The following is a 19,242-nucleotide window of genomic DNA, read 5'->3' as shown; positions in this document are numbered from 1 at the left end:
GTAGCTATGTTATGTTGTTAACTCTCCCACAGAGAAGCTTAAGTTAAATTGAGCAAAAGTATTCCCCAGCAGACCAATGTACTGTTCCTTTCAGCCAATAAAGGGTATTTGTGGAAGAGCACTCAAGGGAAATGGAAACTCGCATTTGGGAGTAATGTAATGAATAAAAGTCAGACTGGGGCATTTTTAGGAGCACTCCTACAGAGAGGAGGAGGAGGAGGAGGTGTTTTGGTAAGGGGGTGTTTTCCCTAAATAGCCGAGCAGGGGTTAATAATCCCCCATTTCTCATGGACCTCGGTGGCAGCAGTCCGCGAAATGCCCAGTGTGCATGAACACAAGCTGGGAGCTGCTTTCTTCAAACCCAGCGGGACTCACGCACCTTTCTGACTGAACTTCACGCTTTTTCGCCATCTTTTTTTCACAGCACCTGACGGATGTTTAACTCTTATCAGAACCTATATCTATATATATATATGTATATTTGTCATTATCACTGCAGTGGAGCCGTTTGAACTACGCTGAGGTGAGGGAGGGGAAAGACTGCCCCTTGCAAAAAATAACATAACGTGTAAAATGTGAGGCATGTGCACGGCGTCCTGCTGCACGAGCTGCCTCAGTCCCTCTGACAACGTGAGACCACTGGGCAACTGACTTCATCTTGGAGCCTAAAACCTGAATTATTATGGACATGATGAACTTAAAAATTCAGTGCATTCTAGCTGTCTTCACTTTTTATGTGCAAGAGGGATTATCAAGGGATTATGAAGCACACATTGGAGCAAATATTCTTTTACAGGTATATTTTACTTTTACCTTTTTTCAGTTTTGTATCAAAAGTCATTGAAGGCGACACTTCACGCTAGTTTCTAAAACACACCCCTCTGTTAAACCAGGCTGAATCAAGGCAAGAGGACAGTGTGACAATAATAATAATACACAATTTTATTTTGTATTTAAATAATAAAACAAGACTGGGTGTTCCTCAGCCATACCCCAATCACAAATATTTGGTAGAACTTTTGGTCTGCAAAATGCTGTCAGTGACCATACTTTAAAAATTTAAAAGTCCATGTTTCCAAACGTGAGCTTTTGCAGTTGCAACAGTGGCTCACTTAGGCAGAACATATCATGTAGTCCTATTTTTTCTATAAATAATATGATTTTGGATGTTTCCCCTGTTTATGTTGAATTCCCAGCACTGACCAGGATACGTGGTAATGTATTGACACTGCAATGACTTGTGTGCTAAATTAACATTTGAGACCAAACCTTGCAACCCTCACTGGCCCTGTGTACAGTGAAAGCATTTATTTGTAGTTCCACTTCCCCTCCTTCATGAATGGCTTTGATTCAGACTATTTTGACACAAAATCTTGTCCCAACCCCTCACATAGGCAGATTGCTGAGATTACTTCAAAAGAGAGGCATTTTGAACAAACTATGGTACTAATAAATGGTATTATGCACCATGCTATTGACCTGTATGTGAAAAGCACTTATGAAAACTACCCATGCACTTGATTGACTTGTTGCCTTGTTTCTTTTACAGAGAGTAAAACGTCAAAGCAAACCAGTGGTAAGTTTGTGCGTAAGTTACTGTCATAAAATGTGTTATATAAAATGCCAAATATCCATCTAATTGTCGGTGTAGCTCCTCATGCCACAACATATGAGGTTCTCAGTTTCTTAACTCCTGTTAAACATTTATTATATCTAAGAATGCCATTTGAATGTGATAGCAGAAATATGGAATGTGCCACTCATACAAAAATAATACCTGTAGAACTAAATAACAGCTGTGTCCTTAGGTCCTGGTCTTGCCCTACGTTATACAACTATAGAACAAGCTTCACTGATAGGGAAACAACCATCAACATCTTTCTCATGAGTAGCTCGACTGTGGTTTCCCCTCAGTTTGCTTCTGTGTTAACTGTGAAGCAATCCCCTGAAAACATACAGTAATTCAGTTTGTATAGCACAAACCACAGCTCTCCTAAATACCAGCGAGCTGGAGGGCTGATGTGGCTCTTTTCCTCCTGCCTGTCGTCTCAACCTGCAGTAATGTGGCCTGTGCTGACCAGATTGGTCTCAGCAGGCGCCGGTGTTACCCGAGTAAACAAGAGGAGGACAGAGACACCATGCAGGGACCTGCTTTGTGTTGTTTCGTTGACTCGTCCGAGCGATGCAGGGAAAACAGCGATATGGGGGAAAAAAGAAAAAGTTCTGTGTATAATTGTTGCATGAACCCCCAGTTATGATCTGTGGGGATGACTCCAGTCCTTTCTGGAACTAAATATTTAACTTTAATCCACATGGCAAAACTACACTATCAGCCCACCAAGACAGTGGTGTGGATCACACTGATGTGTCTTGTCCCGCCTAGTAAAACAGTGCTGTGCTCCGATGTGATAAGAATCTCATATAAATCCTCAACTTCAGTCCTTTCTCCTCCAACCTCTTAAGTGGTTTATACATGTATTTGTGGTGTCACTAGCTGAACGTGACAGACTACCATGTGAGGTGTTCAGTGGTGTCCCGCTATGCTGTTACCACAGTCCAAAGTTCAGTATGGAACCAGCTTCCCATCACCAAGGAGGCTGCTTTTGAGGTGGACCTGCCCTCCTCTGCTTTCATCTCCAACTTCACCATGTAAGTCAGTCCTACATTGTCTTCTCTATTACCTACAGTATACAGCGTTTCCACATCAACACTCCCTGCATTTATTTGTGTATTTGAGTATCTGTCTTTCCATTTCCTTTACTTCTAATCTCCAACAGCACTATGAAAGTCAGGAAATGCAACCAATCATCGTCTCACTTACTGTGTTTCCTCACAACAAATGGGGACTTTTTTGAAATTACATCTCCATTACAGCCACTCCTACTGAGTCAACTTCCATGTATGGAGGTTGGCGGGGAAATATTATTTCTACAGGCAAAATGTAATATTTCCCCGGTATAAGGTGAGAAATAGAAATAAATAAAAGTAATGTTCTCGTTAATGGGCAGAATCCAGAAATAAAACTTCAGAGGAATTATGTAAGGAACTAGAATTCCGGTCCGGAGGAGATGCATAATTTGATTACTGAGAGGGTTGCTGACCGCTCTCCTTCAAAAATGCTAAATATAAACAAAACAAATAAGTCAACATTGCAGGCCAAACACCGAGGCTGGAGCTGGATTTGGGAGCGGAAGCAGGTCAGGAGGAGGGGGAACCTGAGGGCAGATGAATACCAGGCTTTGTAAATGGAAGTCAGAAAGTTAATAGAGAAAATGACAGGAGTTTGCCCAGTCTCCCTTTTCTCCCCTGTACAGTTTACTAAGGCAGCCTGCCAGTTTAGATACGTTACATACACACACGCCTACATCTACTGTATGTATGCATGCCTACATGGAGGTGGATGTAGACTTAGATTTTTTAAGTATGTGTGAGTCTGGAACTTGTACAGCATTTTATGACCTTCACATCTCTCTTTCACTCTCTTTCACTTCTGTCTTTTACAGACATGCACACTTACACATACATATTTTCACACGCACACTCCATACCTATACAGCAGTTGGCACATCACCAAATACCCCGAGGAAAAAAGCTGTGGTAAATGTGTTGCGTTAGTTCTCTGGCATTTCTGCGTCTGAAACTAAGAACTCTGTGTTCTGTGTGTAGGTCACTGATGTACAGCCATTCCTGAACCCCCTCAGCCAGCCACACATATAAATACAAGCGCTTCCATTTTCCACTGTGCTCTCTCATGCCATTCTGCTCTGTTTCTCAAACAAGATCCGCTTCAAGCCTGCGGGTTTATTTTAGTTAGCCCTTGATGTTTTTTCTCTTTGGATATATTTATTCAAAGGACTTGACCTTAATTTAGCACCTTGTCAGGTGACATCGGTGGTCACCAAAGTCTAGGAAGTGCACTGTGTGAATTTGATCCCACTTTTGAGCGTTGGTTTTGGTTGGGATTTTGCTGGGTGTAGCGCACGGCGGCACTCCCTTGGAGCGTCATCGGACTGCAAGATCTCTCTTCATTAATGCTGTTTTTAGAGGGAAATTACTCTTTTCCACTTGCTCTGTTTATGACCCCACCTCCCCTTCACATGGCATGAACTCCATTTGTAAACAAGCATGATGCGTGTTTGTGAAGCAGCTTTGTGATTGCTCTGGAAATATACAGAGCAAAATAAAGTAAATCATGCTCAACAACTCAGTGCAGGCCAGGCTTGTTTCTGAAATATAATCCGGCTACTGTGAGTCACACAGAGAGCTATTTCTTCCTCTTTCTCTATTCCATCAGCACCTCCAACGGCAAGGTGTATGTGGCCCAGGTGAAGGAAAGAGCTGCTGCCAGGAAAATATACGATGCTGCTAAGAAGCAAGGAAAAACAGCTGGACTTGTTGCTACCAAGTCAGTCCCAGGCAATATTTGTTCTTCAAAATTTTGGAATGTGATTTCCTAAAGAATTAGTGTCAATCAGTCAATGTCATGCTGCATGTTTTCTGACATCCACTCCAATATTGTGAGTTTTTCTTCCCCTTCTCTGTGGTGTTCCAGAGAGAGGGAGATTGAGAAGTTTCGCGTGGCAGTGAGTGTGCCATCAGGAGCTCGGATGTTCTTCTCCCTGTCCTACGAGGAGCTGTTACCTCGTCGACTCGGCCGCTATGAGCTCAGTTTGGGTCTGAGGCCAGGACAGCCTGTGCACAACCTCACGTTAGATGTCAGTATAACAGAGCGGACAGGGATCAGTTTCATCAAAGTCCTTCCTCTCAAGACAAGCCGACTGCTCTCCAACAGTGCTCAAGGTAAAATCTGTCAACATATATTTGAGATGGTTAATTAGGATGAACAACTTTAAAAGAAGAAAATCAACCTTGCATGCTCTTACACTGTTGTAAAGTACAGGTACACTGCCTCATATCCACCATCAGGTGTTCAGAGCAGTAAGTGTAAAAGCTTTCAGCAATATCAAGAGACTTCCTGGTTGAATAAATGAATCACAATTGGTCAATTGACATTAGCGTTTAAAGGAGTAGTTGACATTTCAGGAAATAAGAGTATTCACTTTTTCATGAGTGTTAGATGAGAAAATCGATACCACTCTCATGTCTGTACAGTAAATATGAGACTACAGCCAGCAACTGGTTAGCTTAGCTTAGCATAAAGACACAGATATAACATTAGGGGTGCTTTATGGTTGCTGGTAGGCAAATGTTCCTTCCTTTGGACAGAGCCAGGCAAGCTGTCTCCAGTATTTATGCTAAGCTAAGCTAATTGGCTGCTGGCCAGTATTCATATTTACTGTAAAAACATGAGTGGTATCAATCTTCTCATCTAACTCTCGGCAAGAAAGCTAATAAGAGCATTTCCTACAATGTCAAAATATTCCTTTAATGGAAATGTAGATCATCACTTTAACCGTTTTGACTACTACTACAGGGATTTAACCATGTACTACTTTCTCCTACAGGCAATATAGATGCCCCTGCCTCCACTCATGTTGAGTGGAGTGCTGGCTGTGCTCGAGTTTGCTACAATCCCACTCTACAGCAGCAGAACAACATCTCCTCCAAAGGTCTTAACGCAGACTTCATCATTCAGTATGATGTGGACCTCAGAGACCTCATGGGTGAAGTCCAGGTCAGAAGTATATTTGCATTTCCTGCTTGTCAAATACACTTGAGTGTGCATGTTTCTCACAATATAAAAACATATTTTTGGTACCAGTAAAGGTTGTCTTCTCCCCCCTTTATTTTGTATTTTCGCCCTCTCTCAGGTGTATGATGGCTACTTTGTGCATTACTTTGCACCCAGAGGGCTTCCTGTGGTTCCTAAGGATGTAATATTTGTCATAGATGTCAGTGGCTCAATGATAGGCACTAAGATAAAACAGGTAAAGTGGACAAACCTCACAGACTCCCCGTGGCTAGAGCAACAGTTCTAAAATGAGAAAACTTGCTAAAATATAACAATATTCTGCAAAGATAATGTGGAATTTCTGTCAATAATACTAATAATTTCTGTCAGTAGACCAAGCAGGCCATGAACACTATTCTTGGGGACCTTAGAGAGGGAGACCACTTCAATATCATCACCTTCTCAGACAAGGTTCACACTTGGAAGAAAGGACGAACAGTACGGGCAACTCGGCAGAATGTACGAGATGCCAAAGACTTTGTGAAGAGGATTATTGCAGAAGGATGTGAGTTGAAATGTGATACTGTTTGAGCTGTGGCATTGTAGTCAAAGTTGATCATTGGCTCTTTTTTCAACTCCCTTATTTTTTTGTTTGTTCTCTCCCTTCAACTTGTGTCAGGGACCAATATCAATGCAGCTCTTCTTTCAGCTGCCCAGCTTGTCAACCCTTCATCTTCTGCCTCTTCCAACCACCTCTCATCCCGTCGCGTCCCTCTGGTAATTTTCCTTACTGATGGGGAGGCAACTATCGGAGTAACAACTGGTGACACCATCCTTAGCAATGCCAAGAAAGCTTTGGGCTCCGCCTCTCTGTTTGGCCTTGCCTTTGGAGATGATGCAGACTTCCTCCTCCTGAAACGCCTGGCTCTGGATAACCGAGGCGTGGCTAGGATGGTGTATGAGGATGCAGACGCAGCCTTGCAACTGAAGGGCTTTTATGATGAAGTAGCCAGCCCTTTGCTATCAGACATCCAACTGTCGTACCTGGATGATCAGGCGTTTGACATTACCCGCTCCCTGTTCCCAAACTACTTCCAAGGCTCCGAGTTGGTGGTGGCTGGGAAGGTCAAACCAGGGGTCAAAGATTTAAAGGTGTCAATGTCCGCCACTGATTCAAAGCAACGTGTCAAGTTGGAGAACGATGTGTTTATTTCCCACGCAAAGGGGAATGGGAATGCTGATTCACTATACTGTTCAGCAGGCTTAGAAGGAATCTCCAGCTTTGTGCACCGTCTCTGGGCATATTTCACCATCAAAGAGCTGCTACTGGCCAAACTGAACACTACTGACCCTGCAACACAAAGGTTACTGGCAGACAAGGCCACCAACTTATCCCTCAAATATAACTTTGTAACACCAGTCACTTCTTTAGTTGTAGTTAAGCCAGATGCAGATGAAGCAGCTCAAACTCCAACCACTGCAAAACCCGCCACCACAGCCACTATAACTACGACAGCAACGACTACTGCTACCACCAAAATATCAGCTGCTGGTGCGGCAAAGAAGCCCAGCTCACCTTCTAACCCCAGGCCTAACAAAACAAAACCAGATCCTCCTCAGCCACCTCCAAATACACCACAAACTAAAAGAATCTTATCGCCAACTTCCACAGTAAAAACAGTGGTTTCATCGTCCAAGAAAACCACAACAACCTCAAGTCCCAGCTCTGTCAAAACTGCCCCAGCACCATTCTCTGGTAAAAAACCCACTCCTTCCCAAAATGAATCCAAAACTGCCTCTCCCCCTCCTGCTGGTAAGATAACCACCTCTCTGCTTAATGCTCTAAAAACAGCGCCACCCCCTGCACCTGGAAAAGTCTCTACCCCCCAGCCCAATGCCTTGAAAACAACCACTCCCTCAACAGCCGCCACAATGTTAACATTCACCACCAGCACCACACCTACACTCAGTTCAGTCAGAACTGACTCCGCACCCCTGCCCGAGAGACCCTTTACCCCACAGCCTAGTACAGTGAGGACAGCCCTCCCTCCTGTCAAAGTGCCCACCACAGAGGCAAAAAACAGTGCCACATCTGCTCCAGATTTTCCTCAGCCTGAAATCATCACCGCTCTGCCTGAGCTGCTGCTCACCTCTCCCACCCCGGCACCAGCTCCGACTGTGGAAGATAACAAAACAAACTCAGAAACGGACCTGAGCATCGCCACCTTTGTGTCGGCCACCTTTGCTCCCATGCCTGGTGTAACAGATGGACCACGACTGTGGGAAGCAGCAGGGCTTCTGGGTAGGTTGTACACTCTGTGTTGTCTGCTGTTCACTGAGTCTAATCTGCAATCATAGCCTTTCTGTGCCCTGAGGAGTTAGAGGCAGATTTATTAAGGGTGCAGACTTTTGTATATTTATTCCTAATTCAATCTTCTTTATCTCTCCACTAGATGTCTCTACTTTCATTCAGAGAAAAGGTGAAACTGAATTTTCTCTTTATATAGTAGTGACAGATCACATTTTTCTGAGCTTTTGATTACATCTTATTTAAATGTAATTAGGTAATCTGACATGATTGACTGATTATGATATACCATGATAATCCACTACATGACAGCTGTGGAACAGAATATGAATCTATCTTATGTTCTATCTCTTACAGACATTGACCTTGTGAAAGGTGAGTATCACTATTAATGCTTCTTAATCAAAATTCAAAAATCAAATTTACTTGGTCAGCAGCTGAATGTGTCCTGAACTTAGGTTCTCGTTACTTGCTTCCATTTCCCAGACTATGATGCAACCTATGACTACGACTATGATCTCAACTATGATGCCTGTAAGTTTTAAATGTTCATTAGAGGCAATTCTCTACTGTAGTTGCTTTTCAGGCCTTAAAAGTTTCGTGTCAAATACGTTTTCTGACTTATTTTTAGGGGATGATGATACTGTAGACACGGGATCGTTTGGTAAGTATTTAGTGGGTGTTATTTACAGCTGCATGTCTTAAATAATATGTCATTTATTGTAGAGACAGTGAGGGGGATTGTCCTTTAGTTGAATGTCTTGTGCTTTTAGAACCTCCATCTAGATTGAGCACAGTCCGGGTCTTCTCCTCATCAGGTAAAGCACCTATCTTTCATTTATTTGTTTTTAATTACACTGTAAAATTAATTTGAATATTTTATGTACTCCTGTTGTATTAATGCTCATTGTTGTCTGTTGTAGTTGATGGAGATCCTCATTTTGTGGTCCAGCTGCCAAAGCTGCATCAGAACCTGTGTTTCACAGTAGACGGCAGGGCCAATGATGTTCTCAGACTGTTGGAGGACCCAGAGAGAGGTATACTAGGAAATAATATCTCTCATTTCACTTAAGTGTGTAAATATACATGCTTTAAGAACATGTTACTACACAGTTAGTGTTGACTTTTTAAGTGTATTACTAAATGTGTGTTCCGTTCCTCCTCAAGGGATCATTGTAGATGGCCACCTAATGGGGGCTCCCTCCAAGCACGGTGTAGAAGACCGTTCCAGAACCTACTTCGACCAGCTCATCATTTCCTCAGCCACAGGCGGCTCTGGTGACATCACAATCACCCTCTCATTGGACGGTGTAGTGGTGGAAGGGGAAGGGCGGGATACCCTTCCCATCAATCAACAGGGATCGGTGACGAGGCAGGGTGTGACGGTCTCTGTGGACAACCATCGGAGCTGCTGGATCCAGCTGGCCAAGGATGTGCGGTTCCTGGTCCTGTTCCACCACTATAAACACCCCAACTACTTACAGATGGCTCACCTGGGTTTTTACATCACAGATGGACGGGGGTTGTCTGCTTCAACCCAAGGCCTACTGGGTATGTACACATCAGCTCTCACTGATGCTTCCTTCAGTGGTAGAAGAAGTACTCACATCCTTTACTTAAGTAAAAGTACCAATGCAACAATGTAAAAATACTCTGTTACAAGTAAAAGTCCTTCATTCAAAGTCCTACTTAAGTAAAACTACAGAACTGTTATCAGCCAAATGTATCAAGTATCAAAAGTAAAAGTACTCAATCTGCAAAAATAATGGCCGCTGTGACTGATATATTATTATATATGTCACTATTAGATTGTTTAAATTGATGCATCAGTAGTAGCATTTTACTGTTGTAGCTGGTTAAGGTGTTTCTCAAATTAGGGGTCGGGCCCCCTTCAAAGGGTCACAAGAAAAATGTGAGGGGTCATGAGATGATTAATGTTGTAGGAAAGAAAAAAAAGTTATGCTATACAAATTAGTACTTTTCTCTAATCTAATCTAATCTTTTCTCTAAGATTTTTTCCATGAAATATTGGATCATTTGAATCTCTTCGGGGCCTCAAACTGTTATTTAAATGAAACTATGTGAGAAGTTTAGAGGAGAAATCACTCATTGGTGGAACTACTAACATCTGAAATGTGGGCCCCAACTAGACAGAGCTTTTTATAAGGGGTCACAAGACAAAAAGGCTTGAAACCACTTGTTCAATCTTAAACAATGTGTAAAATCTTAAAAAGTAAACTTAAAAGTAACTAGTAACTACAGCCTTCAAATAAATGTAGTGAAGTAAAAAACACAATATTTCCCTCTGAAATGTAGTGGGGCAGAAGTATAAAGTAGCATAAAATTGTAGTAGACTACTCAAGTAAAGTACAAGTACCTCTGTTTTATACTTAAGTACAGTACTTGAGTACTTTCAACCACTGCTGTCCTTTATCTGTCTACAGGCCAGTTTCAGCATGCTGACATGAGCGTAACTGCGGTAAAGGATTATCTGGATGGAGGTGCTCACAAGGAGGCAATTTTAGCCAGGGGTATCTTGAGGTGGGGATCAGAGCACATGGCAGTCACCTTGCAAGACAAGACGCTGAAAGACACGGTGCGGAAACGCCACACAGGCAAGTGCTGGGTGGTGCCCAAGTCAGAGATAGAGAGACTACTGGGTCATCCATACGAGAGCTACGTGGTGGATCATGTGTAATTCTAGCTGAGTCAGCTCCACCTTGTTGCCTCTCTGCTGCACAGCTCAGGTCACATCTTTTATCATGGCATGGTTACTGGACAAAGCATGAGCAAGAACTGGGACTCCGTGAGGCTAAAATGACATGTTGCCACAGTCTCTGAATGAGACTGTCTAATATTCTGTAAGGAGCAATGAAACACAGGTGTGGTTACAAAAGCGGAGAAGAGGGGGTGACAGATTAGAGACTACAGTGAAAAAGAAAGCTGCATATAAAGGAGTAATGAGGACGTACGGTTCGACAAATACAGTGACGGACTGAACGATGCTGTTGTTCTCCATCACTGAATTTGAATTGGATTCAAGCTCTGGGTTCTATATCTATGACAGAGACACACTGTTCTCCTGTTCGCATGGCAACCACAAAATGTCCATTTGTGCTGAGGCAGTTTGCACTTACTCCAAAATGTCTTTCACGCTAACTCTGTTCACAACTTCAACGATGTTTATCAGGTTATTCTTACATTTCATCATGGGATGAATATCAGGCAAAGCCAGATTCTTCTACTTCTGAATCATCTGTAATTATTAAAACTGTATCATTCTGTAAGTTGTATTTTTGAGTACAAGTGTATATAAAATATAATTGTATGTATGTAGAGATAATATTCCCACAACAGGTTACTCACCTGGATGTAGTGATTGCATCTTCCAAAAGTAACACAAAAACAAATCAGGGTCTTTCCAGGTTTGCCATGTGCTTTTTATTTTTCTATCATTTCAGTCATAGTTTAATTCATTTTATTTGTTACACAAGACATTAGGCATTGTTCACGTACTAGTGATCAAACAAGGACAGTAAGTTTTCTACTACTCAGCCTGAACTATTTCTTTTGTCAATTTCAAGGGATATTGTCAATAGTGGTTTCCAAAGGCCAAACTGGATGGAAATTAAAACAGTACAACCACACATGAGGCTTTTGTTTTCAATAAATAAAAAAGAGCGGACAGTATCTGATGCTGAGGAAGGGCAGGGGCGGGATGTCTTCAAATATATCTATGTTCAAAGAGTAAACAGTATTCCAGTTTTTATCAGATAACACATTTCCAGGATGAAGACCACACACAATGTTGAATGAAGCACAGTGTGAAAAGTGTTGTGAATAGACAGCTGTATAGATTTTGATTTCAGCTCCATGACTGACTGTTGCTGTTATCCTTCCATCAAAACCTGTTTCGTAGGAATGATAATAATCATATTAAATCAAGATGCAACACTGGAATGTTCACTGAATAAGGTGAATATAACACATGACACAGCAAATAACAAACAAAAACAAATCATTTCGGTGTGCATCACTTTTAAAATCCATTTTATCATCAGAACATAATCTAAGAGCATAGCATATTCAGCATTTGACATAAACCTTTCCACAATACATCAGTGAAATTCAAATAAATAGAGCATAACAATAAGACACGCGATAACCTTGTTTAGAGTTGTTGAGGGATTTGTCGTGGTGGATAAAGTGAAATGGAACTGCTTCAGTGTTTTAAAGAAAACGATCAGAGCGTCTCATCTGTTTGTTGTTGCTGTTTAACAAGCCACGCCACAGATCAATCTGGCTGTAAGTGGGTGTGCACTGCAGAGATATGAGGAACTGCCTCGGCTCAGGTGTACAATAACAGCCCTGATTTGGTAGGAAACAATATTCCTTCTGTCGTATTCAGTCAGATCTGCAGAGCAACAAACTGTACTTTTAACATTGTCAGCAACTTTTGCCAATAACAGCAACACCATTTTTGGCACAAGACTGACCTGTCACTAACGGTTAGTTAAAACAAAGCAGTCAATTTTTGAAAGGGTCCAAACTTTCGATTAAGACCCCAAATTAAGGCTACAACCAAATAATAGCATCTTGGTTTATTCTTGTGGGGTGGTACCTGTAACTGTGGCTTCATACCTTTGCTATGCTACAAGTCTTTAAAAGTTATGTAAATAAGTATCCAGCTTTTCCCTACAACAATTTTCCATAGGATTTAGTCCCTAGAGGAATGACTCATCTAAATGACATACACAAGGGTTGAAACAACCAAGACACAATCTGGCGCTTTCACTATGAGCTGAAATTTCAGTCTTCACCCTCTTCACTCAAAAGTGAAACTTTCCAAACGGCAAATCCAAAACATTCCCCACATACATTCTTTTCCCCATGGCACACTTCCTCGCATCTCAACAAGTATAATTTGCCATAATCAGTTTGTTTTCATCATCACTCATTCCAGATCTTCCAGAATACTTCGTAGAAAGCCTCACCTAACACTAGAAAAGCCTCTCCATGCCTCTTTTGCTCCAGACATTCCTTTTTTTAATGTTCAACTTGAGGACCACAGTTTCAACCTCAGATCTGTAAACTTCATAACTTCAGCCAGTGAAATGTGCACCAAATATATAGAAATAAAACTCTTCAATAATTTAAAATGTTAGAAAGTAAACTATTCAAATTCAAAATTGACATCACACAACAGAGATAAACAAATGAACAGTTTTTTGGGGGGGGTGGGTGACAGTTAATAGCCACTGGTTAGCTTGCCTGCTCGCACAGGAAACACAACAGCATTGCAAAGTGAGCACGATCAGTTGACAGAACAGCCCATTTATATGTAATTTTTCATCACATTTTTGTCTGACCAACAGATTTTGCCAAAAGGAGCGACGTCTTTTGAAGTAACACAGGTAAAAGACCAAGTAAGAGAAAAGTGAAAGCAGGGTTGACAGGAGCGATGCGTGGAATGGTCCAGCCTTCATACCGCAGTGTCTTTTGAATCTATGTACAATACTACTGTGTGTAAAAGATGCATGCATGTCAACTGGAGGTGACCCTTCCAGAGGATTCTACACTAAGCCATTACAGATCTCTCATGTCAGAGCTCGCAGTTCAGACCTCTCAAAGCCATCAATCTTCCATCCACCCAACCTCTGATATGAAGAGAAAGACGTTACAGAAAGAATGAAATGCTTTGAAAATCGGCAACAAGTAATAAATTCACCTCTAATGATAATAGTTAAGACATGATTATACTGTAAATTCTACAATGGAATGAAAGACCATATCAACCCTGCTTTTCGGTGACAGAGAGAGGAGTGTGAGTATTTGAACAGTGTGTATGTGTGTGTTTGTGAGCATTTATGTGTTTGAACATGTGACAAGAGAGAGAGGGACGTAAGGAAAGGAGGCAAACGGCAGAGGGCAGGCAGAGCCCAGAAGCACACCCTCTCTGCCATGCTTACACTTCATTTCCACCCCCTCCACCCATTTGTTTTTAAAGCACTGCTCAGGCAGCCCTGGCCCTCTACCGCAGGCACTGCCGGCTCTTTTGCCCCTTTTCGCCCAGCCTCCTCTCCCGGCCCCGCCCTCTCTCAGAAGCCCCCTCTACAACTCACTGCTCATCCTCCCCAAACACATCGTTCTGTTTGCGCTTCATGTTCTCAAAGTCAAAGTCGCTCCCGGTCATGCGTTTGTAGATGTCCTTGATGTCGTTGCAAGTGGTCTCGAAGTGAGTGGTGGCATCATAGGACCTTGAGGCGAAGACCTGGGAAAGATAAAATAACAGGATTGGGAATCTGCAGCCACGCTAGCGGCTCGGTGGACTGTATTTGAATTAAATGCTAACATCAGCATGCTAACATGTCAATAGTGACAATGCAAACCTGCTGATGTTTAACAGGTAATGTTTACCATGCTCACCAACTTACTTTAGCCTCTTAGCATGCTAACTTCGCCAATTAAACATAAAGCTGAGGCTGGTGGGAATGCCATTAGTTTGGAGGTATTTGGTCATAAACCAAAGTGCTTCATCCTCTGGGGACCATGAATGTCTGTACAAAATTTCATGGCAATCCATCAAATAGTTCATAGATATTTTAGTCTGGTCCAAAGCGGTGGAATGACCGATCCATAAATCTAGTTTTTGTCAGGAAGTAGCTTTTCATAGCTGCAATGCTGTTAGGGAAAATTTCTCTTACCTGGCTCTCAGTTCCATCATCTGTGGGCTCATAAAGGTCACTAATAGCCACAAACCTGTCAAAAAAAAAAAAAAAACCCACTCTATTAACTAAACCCGGTTACTAATCAAAAGGCTTCTTAAATACTTTTCAATCACATCATCATCTTGTTTAGTTTTACAGCCTGCTTGTTTGTTAAACCATAAATGCATGAAATGTTAAAATGCTGACTTTTGGTCGATGGGCTCCAGCAGCTCCAGGGCCGGCTCTATCTCAGCCTCGGGCTCGCTGGTTTCCACTGTGGTGCTGACGATGGCGATGTACTTCCCCTGGGCTGCCACGTTGTGAGCATAGGAGATCATGCACACGTAGATGTCTGGAGAATTGACAAAAGGGTTAAGGAAGTCAAATCAAAAGTTACCTAAAACCTGCATTCACTGATTTTTCATTGAAAGTGAACCAAGACAGTAAAGTTGTGGGTCAGAAAACCAAAACAATGAAGTGAAAGACGATAAAAACAGGCGTAGAACTGAGGGAAACTGCTGAGTCGGGTTGGTTTGTTATTATGAGTGACCCCTTTCACATACAAGTAGTCATGTGATCCACTGTCAATATAAGAACATTGATTATAGCCACTTTAAGAGATAAGAAAAATTCTAATATGTCAACATGTTTTTTAGTGCTCGCGGATAATGAACTATTTTGCAAATAGCTTAAAGCTATTAGGGAAGTAATATTGATACGTTTCTCTGAAAGAGTACAATTTAGAAAAATGTATTACTTCCTTTGTCCCACATGAGAGTGCTCCTTGATATCTCCAGGGCTTCAAATCACATAAATTGTATTTAACTGAGAAGCCATCTTTGTTGATCTGCAATGTTATTGATCTTACTGCTCCAATTTCTAAGAACTCTATCAAAGTGCGCTCCACCATTTAGCTGATTTGTTAAACAGTGACAATGATCGTTACCTGAGTTGCGGTTAACCTGATTCTGAGGAATGATGATCTGGCAGGAGTTGGCGTCATTAGTGTTTTTGATGGGGTGGCTAAGGACGCAGATCACACGGATCACCTGACCCGCCTTGCGGACGCGGTCCGGGATGTAGCTGGGGTCACAGATGAGCTGCTTACAACGAGCCACCTGCAGCAGGAACGAGACGTAGCATTTTACTGGACTTACTTTCTTATCTCCTCTGGGTGAGTACATCTGGGTGAATAAACTAAATGACTTTGTTAAATTTGCATAACCGTGGACAATAAACCAGCATGGCCGTACCTCGCCCTCAGATTTCACTCCAATCACATGGCCACCTTCCATCACTATCTCATCCACTGGTTTGTTCAGCATGTAGGTCCCTCCATAGATTGCACTCAATCTAATATGACAAGAGAAGAAGTGTTAAATCATGGAGTGGGTTTGTACTCTGTATGTATTATTAAAGACAAGCTGTAATCTATCAAGTAATATAGCACTATAGATATAAATTTATTAAAAATAACCTGGCAAATCCCTGCGGCAGCTCTCCCAGACCATACAGGGGGTAGAGGTAGGGGCTCTTCCCATACCGTGCCAGCGATTCACTGTACAGCTTGATACGATTGACCGTCTCCAAACAGGGAACATCAAGATAGCTGAAGGAGAAAACAAAACAACAAAGGTAGATAATACATAGGAATACACAGAAATAATGTGATCCCTCAGGCAGGCAGTTAGTACATCAAAGCTTTATTAAATCTTCATAAGAGCATACAATCTTTAGTAATTACATGTTAAAATTATAAATGCAGCTGTGAAATTAAGCAAAATGAAGCTATCAAAGACTTTATAATAGGTTTATATGTTTGACATTATGCTGACGGTTCTTACTCATCTGTCCTGTAGAGGGCCAGGGCGTGGCCAGTGAAGTCAATGACATCCTGGCCGAGGTCAAACTTCTTGTAAACATCCCTCATTGTTGTGGTTTTGGGGTCCACGCCCTCAAAGGTCTTGGGGTCATTCTCATCAAAGTTGGCCACAAAGACTAAGAACTTCCGAAACCTTCGCTTCTCAAACATTCCCATCAGATCTGGAAATTCAGACAATTGATGATTACTTAAATGTGATTTTAAATACTCTACTCTTTGCTCAGTAACTGTGATGACACATATTCGAGCAGCTCACTTGAAGCTAGCGCCTCAGTCTCGGTCGACGGCACCTTGTAGATCTTTCCTCCTTTGTAGACAAAGCTTCCCTCCACTACTTTAAAGTCCAGGTACCGTGTCACTTCTGTGTATAGCAGCATCTTCACAAGCTGGCCTGCGATCACACACACACAAACACATGTTACATTTTATTATTTGTCATAAACCTTCAGCAATCAAACATTCTGCCTTGATAGCATCAAGACAGAATGCCACTTATAAGTAGTCTGATTAGTTAATTCCTTATTCCTGGGCCTTATCAGTAATACTAAGTATGTACAAATTGTCTGTCTATCTCCTCAGTATATGATGACTTGTGCCAAAGAGTTTTATGGTGATATATTCATTGCTTTATGTACAAAACCAGCGATGTGGGACTGACCGTTGGCCATGAGGAACTTGGGGATGAGGTCAACGTTCCAGTCCCTTCCTCTGCCCATTGACTCAGGCGGGCTATCTGGAAGATTGAAGCGCTTGTACAGCTGTGGAAAAGGACAGTAAAGAGAAACATAAACTACATCCTGTGAGGATGAACTCTATGAAGCTGACAGAATCTAAAGCATTAAGGAGGATAAGGCGGTGAGCAGATGAAGACAGTAAAAACAGCAGCTGATGCACAATAGCACTGAAAGTAAAACGAGACATACTGAGGGATATAAAATATATTGATTGGTTTTATAGATCCCAGGAGCCCTTTACCTCCTCCAGAGGGGTGATGGAAGAGCTCTCGCCGCCATAGTAGGGGTTCCTGTCCATGTGCAGAACCTTTTTCCCGTTCACAGACATGATCCCGGACAGAATGCATTCCTGCATAAAACAAGATTTAATACCCAAACATCAATAACATCAATAACATCAACGTCAATTTGAAAATGAAAGGAAACCAAATAAAAGTGACTTAGGGAGGAGGTCTCTCATGAGGAAAGAGAGAGATTTAAGAGAAGATATAAAGGGAAGTTGAGAGGTTTTGACAGAAGGCTGCAGGGAGGACAGAAGGAACGGTGTGCGCATGCACGACTAGATCGTTTCACCCATGTATCTACTGTAATAATAATAATAAATATATATATATATATATATATATATATATATATATATATATATATATATACACACACACACACACACACACACACATAATGTGTATTCTTAAGAACATTATCCGAATGACATTATCACATCATGTAATACAAATTATTATGGCTATGCATTGACAAAAGGATATTTGATACATTGTATAAAATGTCGACTTCTGCGCACGCGAAAACCCAGATTAATATCACATCAAATGTGTCAGGCATATTTCTGCCGCATTGGGTGTGATAGGTGAAGGGAATTGCGGCGAGAGTAGCAGAAGTGAAAGGCTCAGTCATTTAATAAACCCGTACTCAGGCCTGCGCCAACCTCAGGACGGAGGCCTGTCTGAGCAAAGAGGACCATGGCACACTGTGGGGTTACGCCTAAAAGATGCTACTGGGTGTAACACAGCACTGAGCCGGCTGTGAGAACAAAAAAAAACCCACACCTGGAGCATTGTTTGCTTCCTGCCATGCACATGCAGGTCGATTGGTACATTTAGCGACATTTCGAAATATCTTATCACAATTATCTAATGTCACAAGCGCACAGGGATGCAGGAGGCTTTCGCTTCTGGGCTCGGATAGATGGGAGGATATCGGGCCTGTAGTCTGGCGAAAATAATCAAATGGAAGTTCGCACAATTAATCGTTTTTGGGGTTTTTTTTTGCGCAAAGCAAATGAAGCTTGCCTACTTACTGTGAGTCCGGTGCCCAAAACGATCACATCATATTCCTCATCCATGTTGTATCACCGCCTCTCCCGTCTCGCCCTCTTTTTGCTTTGAGAAATGAAGGGTATTGAAGGAAAGAATGCCAGTGAGTCCACAAAACCGGGGATTAGGCTCCCTTTCTCTGCCCAAGTGCTTTAAAACGGCTCGTTCAAAGTTAAATATAATTTATTAATCATAAGGCATTAATGACCAATGGAATATACTGTCCACACTGTCACCGGCGAGGACGACCAAAGATGGCCCTGATCGTGGAGCACTCTAGGACAGTGTTAGTGCGCGTCGGCAAATAGTGCGCATTCTCCTTCTCTCTTCCCATCTAGCCACACAATGGACTCAAACTGAAAAGCTGACTGCAATAGGAAACCCCGCTCTGAGCTGGCTTTATCGAACGATTACACACATGTTGAGTTTCGTTTCAGAGTTTGGCTTTGAGTTCACATTTTTTTTTTTTTTTTTTTTTTTGCTATTATAAATAACATTTTGTCCAAGTCTGTGTGGTCTCTACTTTGTTTTCTATCCTTCCTTTCCAGTTGTAGGCGTAGCGTTGCGTGGATGCAGGCAGTGGTATCCCTCCGCCACCACAGCTGTGTGGATGGGAGTTGCTGACCGCACGCAGGCCTTTTCAAT

General features: G+C 42.1%; 2 protein-coding genes across 2 annotated transcripts; one reads left to right on the top strand and one right to left on the bottom strand.

The window, feature by feature from the left end:
- The first annotated feature begins 122 nt into the window (after positions 1-122).
- itih6 (inter-alpha-trypsin inhibitor heavy chain family member 6) lies at positions 123-11,587 on the top strand. Its single transcript, XM_044210002.1, has 17 exons — positions 123-796; positions 1,550-1,576; positions 2,495-2,649; positions 4,295-4,405; positions 4,553-4,800; positions 5,466-5,635; positions 5,772-5,888; positions 6,026-6,197; positions 6,312-7,934; positions 8,086-8,112; positions 8,298-8,315; positions 8,427-8,474; positions 8,572-8,604; positions 8,714-8,758; positions 8,864-8,977; positions 9,108-9,491; positions 10,385-11,587. Exons 1-17 carry the CDS (start codon positions 683-685, stop codon positions 10,636-10,638), a joined length of 3,660 nt encoding a protein of 1,219 aa, XP_044065937.1. The 5' UTR covers positions 123-682; the 3' UTR covers positions 10,639-11,587.
- gdi1 (GDP dissociation inhibitor 1) lies at positions 11,359-19,019 on the bottom strand. The gene is made up of 11 exons (XM_044210023.1): positions 18,582-19,019; positions 17,505-17,612; positions 17,188-17,287; positions 16,786-16,920; positions 16,492-16,690; positions 16,125-16,256; positions 15,901-16,000; positions 15,594-15,765; positions 14,855-14,999; positions 14,645-14,699; positions 11,359-14,211 (listed from the first exon to the last, which is right to left on the bottom strand). The coding sequence occupies exons 1-11, from the start codon at positions 18,624-18,626 to the stop codon at positions 14,059-14,061; spliced, it is 1,344 nt and encodes a 447-aa protein (XP_044065958.1). The 5' UTR covers positions 18,627-19,019; the 3' UTR covers positions 11,359-14,058.
- Between the last annotated feature and the right edge of the window lie 223 nt (positions 19,020-19,242).

The sequence above is a fragment of the Siniperca chuatsi genome, linkage group LG10, assembly GCF_020085105.1.
Source record: "Siniperca chuatsi isolate FFG_IHB_CAS linkage group LG10, ASM2008510v1, whole genome shotgun sequence".
Lineage (NCBI taxonomy): Eukaryota > Metazoa > Chordata > Actinopteri > Centrarchiformes > Sinipercidae > Siniperca > Siniperca chuatsi.
Note: the sequence above shows the minus strand (reverse complement) of the source record. Positions and strands in the feature narration are given on the sequence as shown.

Excerpts from the sequence above, each read along its gene's own strand:
- itih6 (XM_044210002.1), top strand. The coding sequence starts at position 683 with ATGGACATGATGAACTTAAAAATTCAGTGCATTCTAGCTGTCTTCACT. Across the intron at positions 797-1,549 it reads GAGCAAATATTCTTTTACAG|AGAGTAAAACGTCAAAGCAA; the intron begins GTATATTTTACT and ends TTTCTTTTACAG. Across the intron at positions 1,577-2,494 it reads AACGTCAAAGCAAACCAGTG|CTGAACGTGACAGACTACCA; the intron begins GTAAGTTTGTGC and ends TGGTGTCACTAG.
- gdi1 (XM_044210023.1), bottom strand. The coding sequence starts at position 18,626 with ATGGATGAGGAATATGATGTGATCGTTTTGGGCACCGGACTCACA. Across the intron at positions 17,613-18,581 it reads TTTTGGGCACCGGACTCACA|GAATGCATTCTGTCCGGGAT; the intron begins GTAAGTAGGCAA and ends TGTTTTATGCAG. Across the intron at positions 15,000-15,593 it reads TCAGGTTAACCGCAACTCAG|ACATCTACGTGTGCATGATC; the intron begins GTAACGATCATT and ends TCAATTCTCCAG.